The 14,510-nt window shown below is 44.7% G+C and overlaps 1 protein-coding gene across 4 annotated transcripts in view; it reads right to left on the bottom strand.

The window, feature by feature from the left end:
- ptprr (protein tyrosine phosphatase receptor type R) overlaps positions 1-14,510 on the bottom strand; it is a 263,856-nt gene that overhangs the window by 174,604 nt on the left and 74,742 nt on the right. For all 4 annotated transcript variants that reach the window (XM_086009339.1, XM_086009336.1, XM_086009337.1 and 1 more), the window contains 2 exons: positions 4,801-4,911; positions 2,882-3,144 (listed from right to left, as the gene is read on the bottom strand). In XM_086009339.1, coding sequence (XP_085865465.1) covers positions 2,882-3,144; positions 4,801-4,911 — 374 coding nt within the window. The remainder of the gene's footprint in view (positions 1-2,881; positions 3,145-4,800; positions 4,912-14,510) is intronic.

Below are 14,510 nucleotides of genomic sequence, written 5' to 3'. Positions count from 1 at the left end.
CTTGGCAACAAGTGTAGGAGCCCCGGTTACACAGCCACAGATCCAGGAACGGCCACTAATATGAAGTAAAACTTACCTGAACCTACTCCTGAATTTTGCCGGTTAACAGAGATTTCCGGATATTTAGGTGCTGGTAAATTGAGAGTTTCCTGTATCACACAAAATCAAAATCTACCCCATTAAGTGATGCCCAGTCCTCTAACCTAACAAGCTATCAACCTCCCTTAATGAATGTTTAAAAAAATAGTTTTATGCCACTTTTATATAAGGCTGATGAAAAACAATTCTGAAAATTGCATTTAGCGAGAAGGGACAAAGTTGCAAGATGCCCCTGAGAATGTGGCAAAAACCTGACAATATGTTTCAAAATCCCTATAAGTTTGTGATTGAGAACATAGCGCAGTCCAGACTTTCTGCAAGTTACATCAGTGACGATTTTTAAAATAATCCTCCCCCACACTTCACAATGCTTTTAATTTGAAAGCATGCGTCTCATTATTAGTGAAAGCAGTCTCGATGTTAGTGTAGATTGGTCTTGTAATAGCATTGACTGCACATCACTTTAAAAAATGACAACATGGAACCTGGCCGTTTGGCCCAATCTGTCCATACTGGGGTTTATTCTCTACACAATTAGTTATTCTAATCCCATGTGCTCACCATACCCCTTTATTTTCCTTTTCCTTTACTCACCTATCTAACCTATTTTTAAATGTTGACAATCTCAGCTTCAATCACTAACTACAGTCGTGCATTCCACACCCTCACAACCCTCTGTGTAAAGACTTCGAACCTTGTTATTTACAACTGTAATTGTTAGTGTTAGTGGTTTGCAGCTGCTTTTGCTGGGGTGGTGCAGCTGTTCAAAGTGCCCTTTCCCTGTGGATCTACAAAATAAAGGCATCATTCAATCCCTGGCAGTCTTTTACTCAGGGGTCGGGGGTCCGGGAGAGGGGGTGGGGGTGGTGGAGAGGTGTGATAAGAAGCTAAGAATCCACTCTGAGGTGGTGCGAGTTGGTTAGAATTCAACCCTTGCTGGCAGAGGTAGGATCCTAATATCTGCTGTTCAAATGGCATAATATGTATGAATGTGACTTCTGATGGCCTAGAATACTATACACTATGGCCCCGATTTTAACTCCACCCCCGTCTGGCGTAAACCAGGCAGCGGGGGCAGTTAAGATGAACTGAAGTCATTTAACTCCTCTGATCTCGCTGTCTTCCCGCTGTGTCCCAATCTTAACCTGTTCTTTTGAGCAGGCGAGCGGGACACCCGCAGGAAGACAGCGGGGTCCTTCTTTAAAGATGCAGATTGGGTCTGATGATGTAATCGAGAAAGATCTGCCATTTTAGTTGGAGGCCTGAGTGGGGGGGCGGCACGGCCGTGACAGCTTTGTCGTCAGCCCAGGCCTGCCGGGAGCCAGATTGTAGGCCAGAAGAGGGCTAGCTGGGTAGGTGTGAAAATTTTAATTTTGAAGTTTCCTTGTGAGCAGGAGTGCTCCAGCAGGCCTCACAAGGAGCCTTGGGCCTCCCTTGGCCTGGGCTCCACCCCTGTCCTGATCACACCCAGAACCCTCCACCCTCCCCCCCACCTGTCCCTCCTCGATCTTGGCCAGAGCCCGCCCCTTCAACTGACTGCTGGGGACTGTTCCCACGGGTCCCCAGCTGCGGCCTCCTGCCGCCGAATTACCGCTCCGTCCTGCCAGCCAGGTAGTGGATCTGGCCGGGTTGAGGGCGGGACTCCTGGAGAATTTATGCAAATGAGGCCCGGCCATTAAGATTAGCCAGGCTTACATGTCCTGGACGCCCCGGGTGCGCCACCCACTTCGGGGCTCGCGTGCATCGTACCCGCTCTACTCTTCAAAATTTGGGCCTATGTCTCCAAGTGTTAGTTTGTTGCTTCAATACTTATTTGTCCAAGTGACGTTCCTTTCCACTCACACACTGCTCGGTTCACTCAGCACGAGGTAAGGCCAGGCTTTTACAACTATTTACAACTCATCTCACTAAATATAAACCCACCATGTTTCCTATTGTGGCACACAGCGTTCTGACTTCCGTTTATATTTTAAATAACTTGTAATTTTAGATACATTAGATCAAAACCACCCTCACATTAACAACCTACACTATACAAATACTTGGATTAATTACGCACCTAACTGAAACCAAATCTGTCATGCTAATGTAAAAAACTCAAAGAAATGTTTACGCTAATTAGTTACCTTGTTAAATAACATATTTACAACTGCTGTTTAGTGCTAATTTGCATTCCTTTTGAAGTAGGTCATGAAGCAGAGAACACAACCTGTTTCTTCTCATTTTAACATTCCACCCTACGTAAGCTTGAGGTCATCCAAAACTCTGCTGCCCGTGTCCTAACTCGCACCAAGTCCCGTTCGCCCATCTCCCCTGTGCTCGCTGACCTACCGGTTAAGCAGCGCCTCGATTTCAAAATTCTCATCCTTGTTTTCAAATCCCTCCATGGCCTCGCCCCTCCCTATCTCTGCAATCCCCTTCAGCCCCACAAACCCCCCCGAGATATCTGCGCTCCTCTAATTCTGCCCTCTTGAGCATCCCTGATTATAATCGCTCAACCATTGGTGGCCGTGCCTTCTGTTGCCTAGGCCCTAAGTTCTGGAATTCCTTGCCTAAACCTGTCCGCCTCGCTACCGCTCTCTCCTCCTTTAATATGCACCTTAAAACCTACCTCTTTAACCAAGCCTTTGGTCACCTGTCCTAATTTATCCTTATGTGGCTCGGTGTCAAATTGTTTGTCTTACAATACTCCTGTGAAGCATCTTGGGGCGTTTTACTATATTAAAGGTGCTATATAAATACAAGTTGTTGTTGTTTCCATTTTGGAAAGTTTTTCTTTTACCTTTCTTGAAGACAAGCTGGCTTCATTTTGAACGGCGAGGGGCCAGAAGAAACACATGGCTTGATCTCTGGTACAGGCCGACCCTGGGGATCGATGCTAACACTTACAGTGCCGGGAACAGGCCCAGGCTGTACCATACTGTTTGCAATCTTAACCTCTGGCTGTGGCTGCTGCACAGGGATAGAAGGAAGATTAATCCGCTGATGCTGTTGTTTATCCTGGTTGATTTGAAATTGAAGTTTCTCCTTCAACCTGTATAGAAACTGAGAAATACAAAAATAACATTTAGTTATGGAGAAAGGGTTCAGTTACCGAAGTGAAGTACTAAACACTTAATTAAAAATAAGGGGTTGCCCATTTAAGACAGAGATGAGGAGAAATTTTTCTCACAGAGGGTCGTGAGTGTTTGGCACTCTCTTCCTCAGAGGGCGGTGGAAGCAGAGTCTTTGAATATTTATAAGGCAGAGGTAGATAGATTCCTGATAAGCAAGGGAGTGAAAGGTTATCGGGGGTAGGCAGGAATGTGGAGTAATCAGATCAGCCATGATCTTATTGAATGGCGGAGCAGGCTCGAGGGGCCTATTCCTGCTCCTAATTCGCATGTTCGTATATATAACCCAGCATTGATCAGAGCTGGCCTACCCAACCAAATCCAACATGGAGTGAAGATATCAATACCAAGACTTAGGGAGCAGTTGAGGCGAATACTACAGATGCATTTAAGGGGAAGCTAGATAAGCATATGAGGGAGAAGGGAATAGAGGGTTATGCTGATAGAGTTAGATGAGGAAGGATGGGAGGAGGTTCGAGTGGAGCATAAATGCCAGCATGGACTGGTTGGGCCGAATGGCCTGTTTCTGTGCCGTATATCCTATGTAATTCTGTGTAAATCAGTAGAGCGGATCCCTTTCAACCCCTAAACAATGCTACTTCTACACTTCTTTATACGCTGGTAAACACAACACCAAAAATGACATCAAGCTAGGTGTTTTGCATTGTAATTCCTTAATGACCCCCATATGGGTGGAACAGGACTGTGGGGCTTGGGGGAGGAGACAACTCAAGTACAATTTTCCACCTTGACTTCAAACATGGTCTTCAATTATTTTTTAAATATTCTACTCAGAGTAGGTTTTTGTCCATGTAATGTAAGCAGGAGAATCAAGGTTTGCAAAGATCTGTTTTAATGGTGAGACTTATTTTAAAAAAAAATAAGATTCCTCCCATCTCTTTTCTTCATTCTGCTTGTATCATACTCCATTCCTGCATGGCGAATGAGCAGAAAGTCTACTCCCAAGCTTTCTCCAATGCTTCTTCAACGTTGCTTACCAGGCAGTGTATAGAGGTGATTGTCCCCTCTGATTATCTCTCCCTCTGTGTGAAGCAGTTCCTGGCCTCCAGCAGCCTCCTCCCCATGGTGACAGAACTGAGATCAGAACTCAACATGAGGAGGATCGGAAATGCAAAAATCACATCCAACCACTATAACCACGGCCAAAAGAAAAATATCTGTTTCCCCACCCAGCTTACACTTTATCACTAGGCCAAACATCCCTCTTTCTCCTTCCTGTTAGTCGTGTTCTTTTTCTTGTCCACTGAAAGGCAGAATCTTGCAACCATAACATTGAAATATTTAAAATGAGGCCTTTAAGTGAAGTTCAGTTTGATATTTTTATTTATACACAATTTTGATCGAAGGTAGTTTTGAACATTTCTGAATAAGTATATGGAAAAAATTCTTGAAACTGCATCACAAATGATGACAATGCTCATGTGACTAAACATGTATGAAATTGCAGGATGGACATTCTCATCACTGAATTACAACCCCAAAAGAGGACAGTTAGATCTTTGTTTTAAACTGGAATGCATTAGCACAGTTAATTGCAAAGTGTACAATTAAAAAAAAGGAATCTTACCATTAAACATGTAATGACAATGACAAAGGCAGTGAGGAATATAACAACAGCATAGACACCTTCTTTGTTCCAGATCCCATCCCTCCCATGTTCTCCATGCAAAACGTTTTTCTGAAAAGAAACAAAAGATTGACATTCATCCGGAGTGCATGGCTGTTGGGCTAAATCTCTATTAGCAGTTCTGTTACGTTCTGTGTTTTATTTCACAAGCGTGAACATGCAACATACGCACCTGTCACAGTTATGAAGATCAAAAAACAATTCAGACAGATGCACTTGTCAAAAATATTTTACTGATCTGGTTTTGAAATGTAATTCTCCTACTTATCTGTTAAAACAATTTCAACCAAAGCCAAACTCCACTCCGTCAGGGACACAGAACAGCTCGCAGCAGCACTTATAATCATACATGAAGCAACTTGCTTTAAAGGGGCTTTAATGGCCTTTTGGGAGCACCCCACTCTAAAATCTGATTTTCAAATTGTTTTACTGACCATCACAAGACTTCTTGCAGCAGCTGTGAAGGGTGGTGATGCAGCTTTTGCTAAGCTTGTTTAGTATTACTTAACACTAGTTAATATTAAACGTTCTATCTTTTTCTTTCCTCCTTTTCCTGGCAGTCCATTCCCCTCTCCACTTCCTCTCATGAAGATATTGACTCCTCGTTGGCAAGTGCTTCCACAGGTGTCAGGTACCCTCCAATATCTCACCCAGGGAGCCATTTTTCAAGCGTGAGCCTAGACAAGTGAGCATCAGCAAGCTATTTTAGCACCGGGGGCATCTCGGCCAATCCTGGTCCTGTCCTCATCCAACATCCATGAAGGACTTCCAGCAGGGCTTTGTTGAAGAGAAATTAGGAGCATGGGACACCGGCCAGTTTTTTTACATACGCAAAAACAGGGGGCTTTGAAGCCAATTGTAGCAAACCTCCTGCCACCACTTCTGAGGTCAGTTAACTTGGCATAGACTGGGTATCGAGGGGAGACTTTCCTGGTCAATATCTCTAAACGGCTCCCAGCCGAGCCTAACCCTGCTCCTCACCCAATATCCGCACATGCCCGCATCAAGTAGAGTTTGCCCAACAGCAATTCAGAGCGGAAACCCCAGCCGATTTTTCATTCCCTAATCCATGGATGCCGAGGCCAGTTTATGGTACTACCAGCCTGAATGAGATCGGCCAACTCAGTACAGACCAGGGTTGAACCTGAGACATTTGCAGTCTGTATGGCTCACTTTCTTAACCAGCTGAGCCATCGAGGGGAACCTTTTAAAAATGTGGGCATGATTGATGATGTGGTAATGGCACCATTTTAGCAGTAAATGGTTCTGTATAGATTTTTAAATTCATTTTCAGTTATTTAAAATTAGGTTACACACAGGTGGTGGACTAGACACTAAAAAGGCTTATTTTTTTGTGATAAACCCATTTTCAGCTGTACTAATCAAACTGCACCAGGTTACCACTCTTAAATATATCAAGGAATATTGTTGAATGCAAATTTTAAAAAAAACTATATTCTAAAACGTTGCCCGATTGTGCTGGTTCATGGCAGATTTTATGTTTGTCGATATACAAATTAGTTTGAGCGGCAACTTGAGCAAAAAACACTTCTGAAAACTAGCGCTGTTTTGAGCGCAATTTGCGCCCGTATCGCTGATTGCGCCCGTCACTGTGCTTCTCATGCTTACAGACAGCTAATAAAAATAATTTGTCAGTCACGTTACTAGGAGATGGGCACTTCAAAACAAAACTATTCTCAGTCTTTTCTCTCACCACCTACATAATGTTCTTTGTTAACCAATCACAGTGATAAACTGCTGAAATCAATTGTAACAAAGGTGGTTTGCCAGTGGGTCTTGTCAACTTCTGCTGAGCCTTAAAACAGTGGACATCAGGGTCACATACATGTACAGCAGACACCTCAAAGCACTGGAGAGGTACCACCAATGCTGCCTCCGCAAGACCCTGCAAATCCATTGGCAGGATAGGCGCAACAACATCAGTGTTCTCGCTCAGGCCAACATCCCCAGCATCGAAGCTTTGACCACGCTCGATTAGCTCCGATGGACGGGCCACATCGTCCGCATGCCTGATACGAGACTCCCAAAGCAAGCGCTCTACTCGGATCTCCGACACGGCAAGACAGCCCCAGGTGGGCAGAGGAAACGCTTCAAGGACACCCTCAAAGCCTCCTTGAAAAAGTGCAACATCCCCACTGACACCTGGGAATCCCTGGCCCAAGACCGCACAAAGCGGAGGAGAAGCATCTGGGAAGGCGCCGAACACCTCGAGTCTCTTCGCTGGGAGCAAGCGGAAGCCAAGCGCAAATAGCGGAAGTAGCACACGTCAACCCAAGCACCCCACCCACCTGCCCCTTCAACCACCGTCTGCCCCACCTGTGACAGAGACTGTAGATCCCGCATTGGACTCATCAGTCACCTGAGAACTCATTTTTAATGTGGAAGCAAGTCATCCTCGGTTCCGAGGGACTGCCTAAGAAGAAGAAGAAGAAGAATTGCTTTAACAATCACTGCTCCGTGACTGCAGCCATCAGAACAAAGATTTTCTCTTTGTGAAAGTGATAATGCTGTGAACATGTGCCCTCCAATATCCTTATGGTTTGTCCGCCATCACATTCATTTAGTCAGGGCTCAAAATAGAAATGAGAAGTGCCGAATATAATTAGGAAGAAAATTACTATTTATTTTATGTGCCTGGTTAAACCCTCTCAGTACACCATTGCTTTCATACAACATCAAAAAATATTTTCTAAACATTTATCATAATAAATGTTATAAAGTAGAATTAAAATAAATGCACAGAAACAAAGAGCATTTCTTTGTGGATGTACGTTCTTGACTTTTTAACGTCGTCACCTTTTTGATTTTCTACTCCCCAAAGAGTGAAGAGAGCAGGTGTGTCCTCCAGCTCTTTTGTAAAATTACTGGTGTAACCCATAATTCTAACCATCCCACTTAGAATCTAATGACAGAATATGCTGGAAAAACTCAGCAGGCCAGGCAACATCCGTGGAGAGAGAAATAGAGTCAACGTTTCGGGTTGAAACCCTCCTACAGAACTGAGAGAAAAGGCAGGAAATGAAACAAAAGGCAGTTTGGGGGCTGGGAAATGGGGGAGGGGATGAAAGAAGAGACATTAAGAAATATTCAAGGTGAGACGAGATAGTAATAGGACAGGTAAAGAAACAGACAATGGCTCTAGATGAAGTGTGAAATGCGCTGGCAGAGTGAAAGACAGCTGCCATGTGGGAGAGAGAAAAGGAAAAGTCACAAACCAAAAGTGTGGATAAAAAATATAAAAATATAATAGGGGCCGAGGTTATGATCTGAAGTTGTTGAACTCGATATTGAGTCCAGGAGGCTGTAAAGTGCCTATTCGGAAGATGAGGTGCTGTTGCTCGAGTTTACGGTGAGCTTCCGTGGAACAATGCAAGAGGCCACAGACTGAGTGGGAATGGAGCGGTGAATTGAAATGACAGGCGACCAGAAGCTCGGGGTCACCCTTACGGACTGAACAGAGGTGTTCTGCAAAGCGGTCACCCAATCTGCGTTTGGTCTCCCCAGTGTAGAGGAGACCACATCATGAGCAGTGAATACAGTATACTAGATTGCAAGAAGTACAAGTAAATCGCTGTTTCACCTAGACAGTGGGAAGGGGGGAGGTATATGGGCAGGTGTTGCATCTCCTGCGCTTGCACGGGAAGGTGCCGGGCAAAGGGGAAGGGATGCTGGGGGTGATAGAGGAGTGGACTAGGGTGTCTCGGAGGGAGCGGTCCCTACGGAATGCTGAAAGGGGAGGGAAGTGGAAGATGCGTTTGGTGGTGGGGTCACGTTGGAGGTGGCGGAAATGGCGGAGGATGATCCGTTGAATGTGGAGGCTGGTGTGGTGAAAGGTGAGGACAAGGGGAACTCTAACATGGTTCCGGAAGGGAGGGGCAGGGGTGAGGGCTGAAGTGTGGGAGATAGAACAGACCCGGTCGAGGGCCGTGTCAACCACGGTAGAGAGGAATCCTCGGCTGAGGAAAAAGGAAGACATGTCGGAAGCACTGGTGTGGAATCTAATGATCTTGTTTCTGAATAAAGACCAACACATCAGCTCAGTACTTTTCAATGTTACCTTCATCTAATAAACCTACAGCAGCCAAGTAAAAACGATATATATATTACAAATTTGTGTACTGTGCAAGGGCTTGGCTTTCCTCTAGTGAGTGACAGAAAGGGCCTGTTGGCACAATTGAAAGATAAGTTTGCTGCATTTAGGGGCTTTATTGCTTACACTGGTGTTGCATACAATTTTTTTATCTGCACTTGGTCAAAAGTTGAGCAAGCTTATGCTTGGATCTCATGTCTGCCCTAATGAGATATATTACCAGTAGGTCTCGTGCAACGTTTTTCTTCAATTTCAATGGCAAACATAAAGTAGGCTAAAAGGACCTGTTTAAACCAAGATACATGCGCTCAAAAGATAAACAGACGCGTCCTAGCACTGGAATACACAGAAAAGAGTCACAGGCTTTTCCTCACAAATGCAAATCGAGGCTGCAGATGAACAGGAGCTGATTTCCTCATATCCCAGTTTATTACTGTGTGTCTCTGACTGACAAACGACCAGAAGGTAGTCTGGGACGCTCGCATCATTTTCCACAACCCTGTCACAATATATTCTGCAGAAACTGCCTTTGTCAAAGTGCACAGTTCATTTCAGGAGCAGAGGGTTGAGTTAAGAACATATTCTGTTATGAGCAAAACCTTGCTGGTGGCAAGATTCATAGTTGCTCTCACCGTCCTATGTTCTGGCATCCTTTCAGCCCCTGTAGGTTTTAGCGCAGGCCTCAGCCAGTCCCCTAACCTTTCTTTTGCTTGACAATTTTTTCCCTTTCCCCTTTCCCCTTGAATGCATTGCTTCCTGCTGGTTTACAGTTCAATGAGCGCTGGTGTCTTGCTGAAATATCTATTCTTCATGCTTAAACCTAGACAGTGTGTGTTGGAGGGCAATACTGAGCCCAATTTTGTCCTCATTCAACATCTGAGCATGTGTCATTTCTAGCAGGGAGTCAGTGAATTATGAGCTTAAACTACCTCCAGGCTGATTTTTCCCTTGCTAGCTCAGGGGCGCGGAGAGCAATTTCTTTCACCCCTACTGCCACCCAAGCTAAGATCAGCTAATGCGACCGACTGGGTATGTGCTATCTTTACCGATTAAGCCATTGAGGGAACTTCTAAGACAGATGATAGCTCTATGGTTTAAGATTATAGAATGTCAAATCTGCTGCACAAGAGACAATAGACAACATTGTCATACCTGCCTTCACTGCTGTTTGGATGTAACAAACAGCCTTCATGTTGAAATATGTAAATAGAATCTAATCCTACTCCACAGTTAGAAAAAAAGTTGTGTTTTGTCAAAACACTGGTAGACTGTGACGCACATATCACTTCTCAGAAGCCTATGACAATACGTTCCTTTTGCCCCAGTCAAAACTTCCCAAGTGTTGAGCCAGTTAACAGCTTGCAAGGCTGGTTGCTAGATTAGGATCTCCATTGTGGAGTCCATTGGCAGGATAGGCGCACCAACGTCAGTGTTCTTGCTCAGGCCAACATCCCCAGCATCGAAGCTTTGACCACGCTCAATCAGCTCCGATGGACGGGTCACATCGTCCGCATGCCCGATACGAGACTCCCAAAACAAGCCCTCTACTCGGAGCTCCGGCACGGCAAGAGAGCCTCAGGTGGGCAGAGGAAATGCTTCAAGGACACCCTCAAAGCCTCCTTGAAAAAGTGTAACATCCCCACCGACACCTGGGAATCCCTGGCCCAAGACCGTACAAAGTGGAGGAGAAGCATCCAGGAAGGCGCAGAACACCTCGAGTCTCTTCGCCGGGAGCAAGCGGAAGCCAAGCGCAAACAGCACAAGGAGCGCACGTCAACCCAAGCACCCCACCCACCGGCCCCTTCAACCACTGTCTGCCCCACCTGTGATAGAGGCTGTAGGTCCCGCATTGGACTCATCAGTCACCTGCAAACTCATTTTTAATGTGGAAGCAAGTCATCCTCGGTTCCAAGGGACTGCCTAAGAAGATGAGGAGACGGATTGAGACGTACATGATTAAGTATGTACTGTTATCCTGCTACTGACTCCATTGTTTCATTCCCAACTCCTGGAAAGAACAAAAATGCAAAATGCATTATGCCAGAAAAAAATTAAAGAATTCCCAATTTGTGATCAATTTACCTATTTAGGTCTGTGCCAGGATTTGGATGATAGTCTTTTTCATCTTAGTTAAAAGCACAATTTTGTATACAATCAAATATAGAAGAATCTCTTGCCTTGTTGCTGAATGGCCAGCCAGATTGGTGTCATTAGACTCATTCATGTGCATAATATGCGATTGTTAACGTTTAGATTGTGTATTCACATACATGTAGGAAAAGAATAACATTGCGTCTATTTGAAATAAGACCCTTGCACACTAATTACCTGTACAATAAAGGACAATAAAATCCCTCATATTTCTGTTTTTGTTTTTTCATTAATTTTACTCCTTTTTGAAAATCATTCCATTTCTAGCTGTGGCTCAGTGGGTAGCACACTTGCCTCTGAGTCAGAAGGTTGTGGGTTCAAGTACCCACTCCAGGGACTTGAGCACATAAAGTTAGGTTGACACTTCAGTGCAGTGCTGAGGGAGTGCTACACTGTTGGAGGTGCCGTCTTTCGGATGAAACATTAAACCGAGGCCCCGTCTGCTCTCTCAGGTGGGTGTAAAAGATCCCATGGCACTATTTCGAAGAAGAGCAGGGGAGTTATCCCCGGTGTCCTGGCCAATATTTACCCATCAATCAACATAACAAAAACAGTTTATCTGGTCATTATCACATTGTTGTTTGTGGGAGCTTGCTGTGCGCAAATTGGATGCCGCGTTTCCCACACTACAACAGTGACTACCCTCCAAAAGTACTTCATTGGTTGTAAAGCGCTTTGAGATGCCCGGTGGTCTTTCTAGCATTCTTAAAATCTGCTGTTTGTGGAAAAACATACACACATCTCACACTTACAGCAACACCTCTGGGCATCACATTACACAAATGCCCTCCACTAACCTGCAAGCCTACAACTGAGAACTCAATACAGCAAACAAACTGAACTATGTGGCTCCGCCAGGAGTCAAGCTTCAAACAAAGGTGTCAAATAAGCACCTGCTCAGCTGTCACCAGGCCAGCTCTGGTAAACAACAGTTAGACTGATCAGCTGCTTGCCATCTTCCATTCTGAAAGCATTCCAGCTAGCGGAAATACAAACAAGCCTCCTACACACAGCCACAATAAATCAAGATCTGTCAACGCAATCAACCAGAATTCCTTTATCGTTACTCACAACCAGTTGCTTACTAAACACTTGACGTTTCAAGTTCCCACACAAAATTATTTTCCTTACATACCTATATAAACTATTAAGCCTTGTACACAATACCAATTTCTCTGATGTGGCTGGATTTGCAAATGCCTAATTTCCCAGCAGCTATCTATATCTATCAGCAAACCTTACTTGTTATATCATAATTTTGTTTTGCAGCGTCAGCTGTGGCTCAGTGGGCAGCACACTTGCGTCTGAGCACATAAAGCTAGGCTGACACTCCAGTGCAGTGCTGAGGGAGTGCAGCACTGTCGGAGGTGCCGTCTTTCAGGTAAGATGTTAAACCGAGGCCCCGTCTCCTCTCTCAGGTGGACGTAAAAGAGCCCATGGCGCTACTTCGAAGAAGAGCAGGGGAGTTATCCCCGGTGCCCTAGCCAATAGTTATCCCTCAATCAACATAACAAAAACAGATTAACTGGCCATTATCACATTACTGTTTGTGGGAGCTTGCTGTGCGCAAAATTGGCTGCCGTATTTCCCACATTACAACAGTGACTATACTCCAAAAGTACTTCATTGGCTGTAAAGCGCTTTGAGATGTCCGGTGGTCGTGAAAGGCGCTATATAAATGTAAGTCTATCTTTCTTTTTAATTTTATATATCAATATTTAACATTGAAACTCCACTAATTTATTGATTTGTTGCTGTTCCCACTTTTCCAATCATTTATAGATTTCTTGGTATGCCCACTGCTCAGTTAACTTTTTCATTCACTAATGCCTGCTGCTCCATTATTTTATGTGTTGGTGTGCCCACTGCTCTATAAATTACTTAATTTACTGCTACATCATCACTTTGTTGGGTTTCCCCTTATTGATGTGTTGGTGTGATGGCTGCGCCATTAATTCACTGGCACCTGGTACTCCATGACTTTATGCAATGTGTTGGTATGCCTGCTGTTCTCTGATTGTATTGAGTCACTGGTGTCTGCCGTCCCATTAATTTATTAATTTACTGGAGCACTCTGCTCCGTTAATTTATTCCTTTGGTGCTGTGCCCGCTGCTCCATTAATTTATTTGTCGGTGTGCCCACTACTGCCTCAATTTATTAATCTGCTGATGCCTGCTGCCGTGTTAATTTATTGATTTGCTGCTGCACCCTCTGCTGTATGAATTTATTGATTCACTGGCGCCTACTTCTAAATTTAACTTGTTCATACCTACTGCAGTATTAATTTCTTAACTGATTGGTGCCCTCTAATGTGTTAATTTATGCTGCTTTATAAAGTTATTCAGCGGCCCCCTGCTGTTCCATTCATTTGTTCATTTACTGGTTGCCAATTTAGGTGAGCTGCAAGGTTCATCAGTATCCTTCCATTGCCATCATTGAGGTGCAGTACGCAGGGTTTGTGCTGGTTTCTGTGGGTTCAGCTTTCCTCTTGCAATTGCACAGTGTTTTTTTAAAAAAAAGGTAACACGTTTATCTTGGGCCTTGGGCCTCATTTACATCAGAGCGGTGAGCCGCAGACACCTGCCGGACATCTTCAGGGAGCTCGTTTCCAACAGCAGCCCTCAGGTAGGTTCTGGAAGTGAGCGGGGTGGGCGGGGGAAAGAGATTGGGGGGGAGGGGGTTGTCAATCAGGAGAGGGAGGGAGGCGGCAATTTGGGAGAGAGAGGGAGGCAATCGGGAGGTGGGGCAAGCAGTGGCCGGCAATGGCCTGTGGTTTTAATGTGGAGTCGGGAGGGCCACTCCTGCTCCTCCCAGTTCAGGTCAGTAGTTCATTTTACAAAACTTACGTTCGTGGTGACGGCCTGCAGCGGTTCCCATAAGGACCGCTGGTTAGGCCGCATCGTGACCTGGTTTTCCTGAGCGCAGCAAGGCTGCATTCAGGGCAGCCTAATTTTACAAAGGGGGCCTCAAAAATGTACATTGGGAAATAAACACATTGTTGGGGCAGAGTAAAGAGAGCTTCACCCTGCATCTGGCTCTGTTATGTTTTATTTGGGAGTGCTGAATGTGGATAGCAGCTGCTCAAAGTGTAGAATTGGTCCAGTATTGCAGTGCACAGCACAGACAGCTCTCATAGCAAACATAGGAACTGCTAGACAAAGAAAGACCAAGGACCGTCTAGTTCGCCTTCTACCACCCGGGTCCCTCTTATCCCTCTCATCTTGAGAAGCACAAAAAAAAAACTAATTATAAATATTAGGAATAATATTTCCTGTTGTTAGAATACATTTCATATTGAGCCATTGTTTTCTGAAAGCATTAGCCACATGCAATAGTAAAATCATTGTTCTATCCAGATATGGTTTAATCTCTATATGCAAAAAATGA

Source organism: Somniosus microcephalus, chromosome 16 (assembly GCF_052327205.1).
Source record: "Somniosus microcephalus isolate GS21.2 chromosome 16, FLI_Smic_1.0, whole genome shotgun sequence".
Lineage (NCBI taxonomy): Eukaryota > Metazoa > Chordata > Chondrichthyes > Squaliformes > Somniosidae > Somniosus > Somniosus microcephalus.
This window is presented reverse-complemented; position numbering and strand designations above follow the sequence as displayed.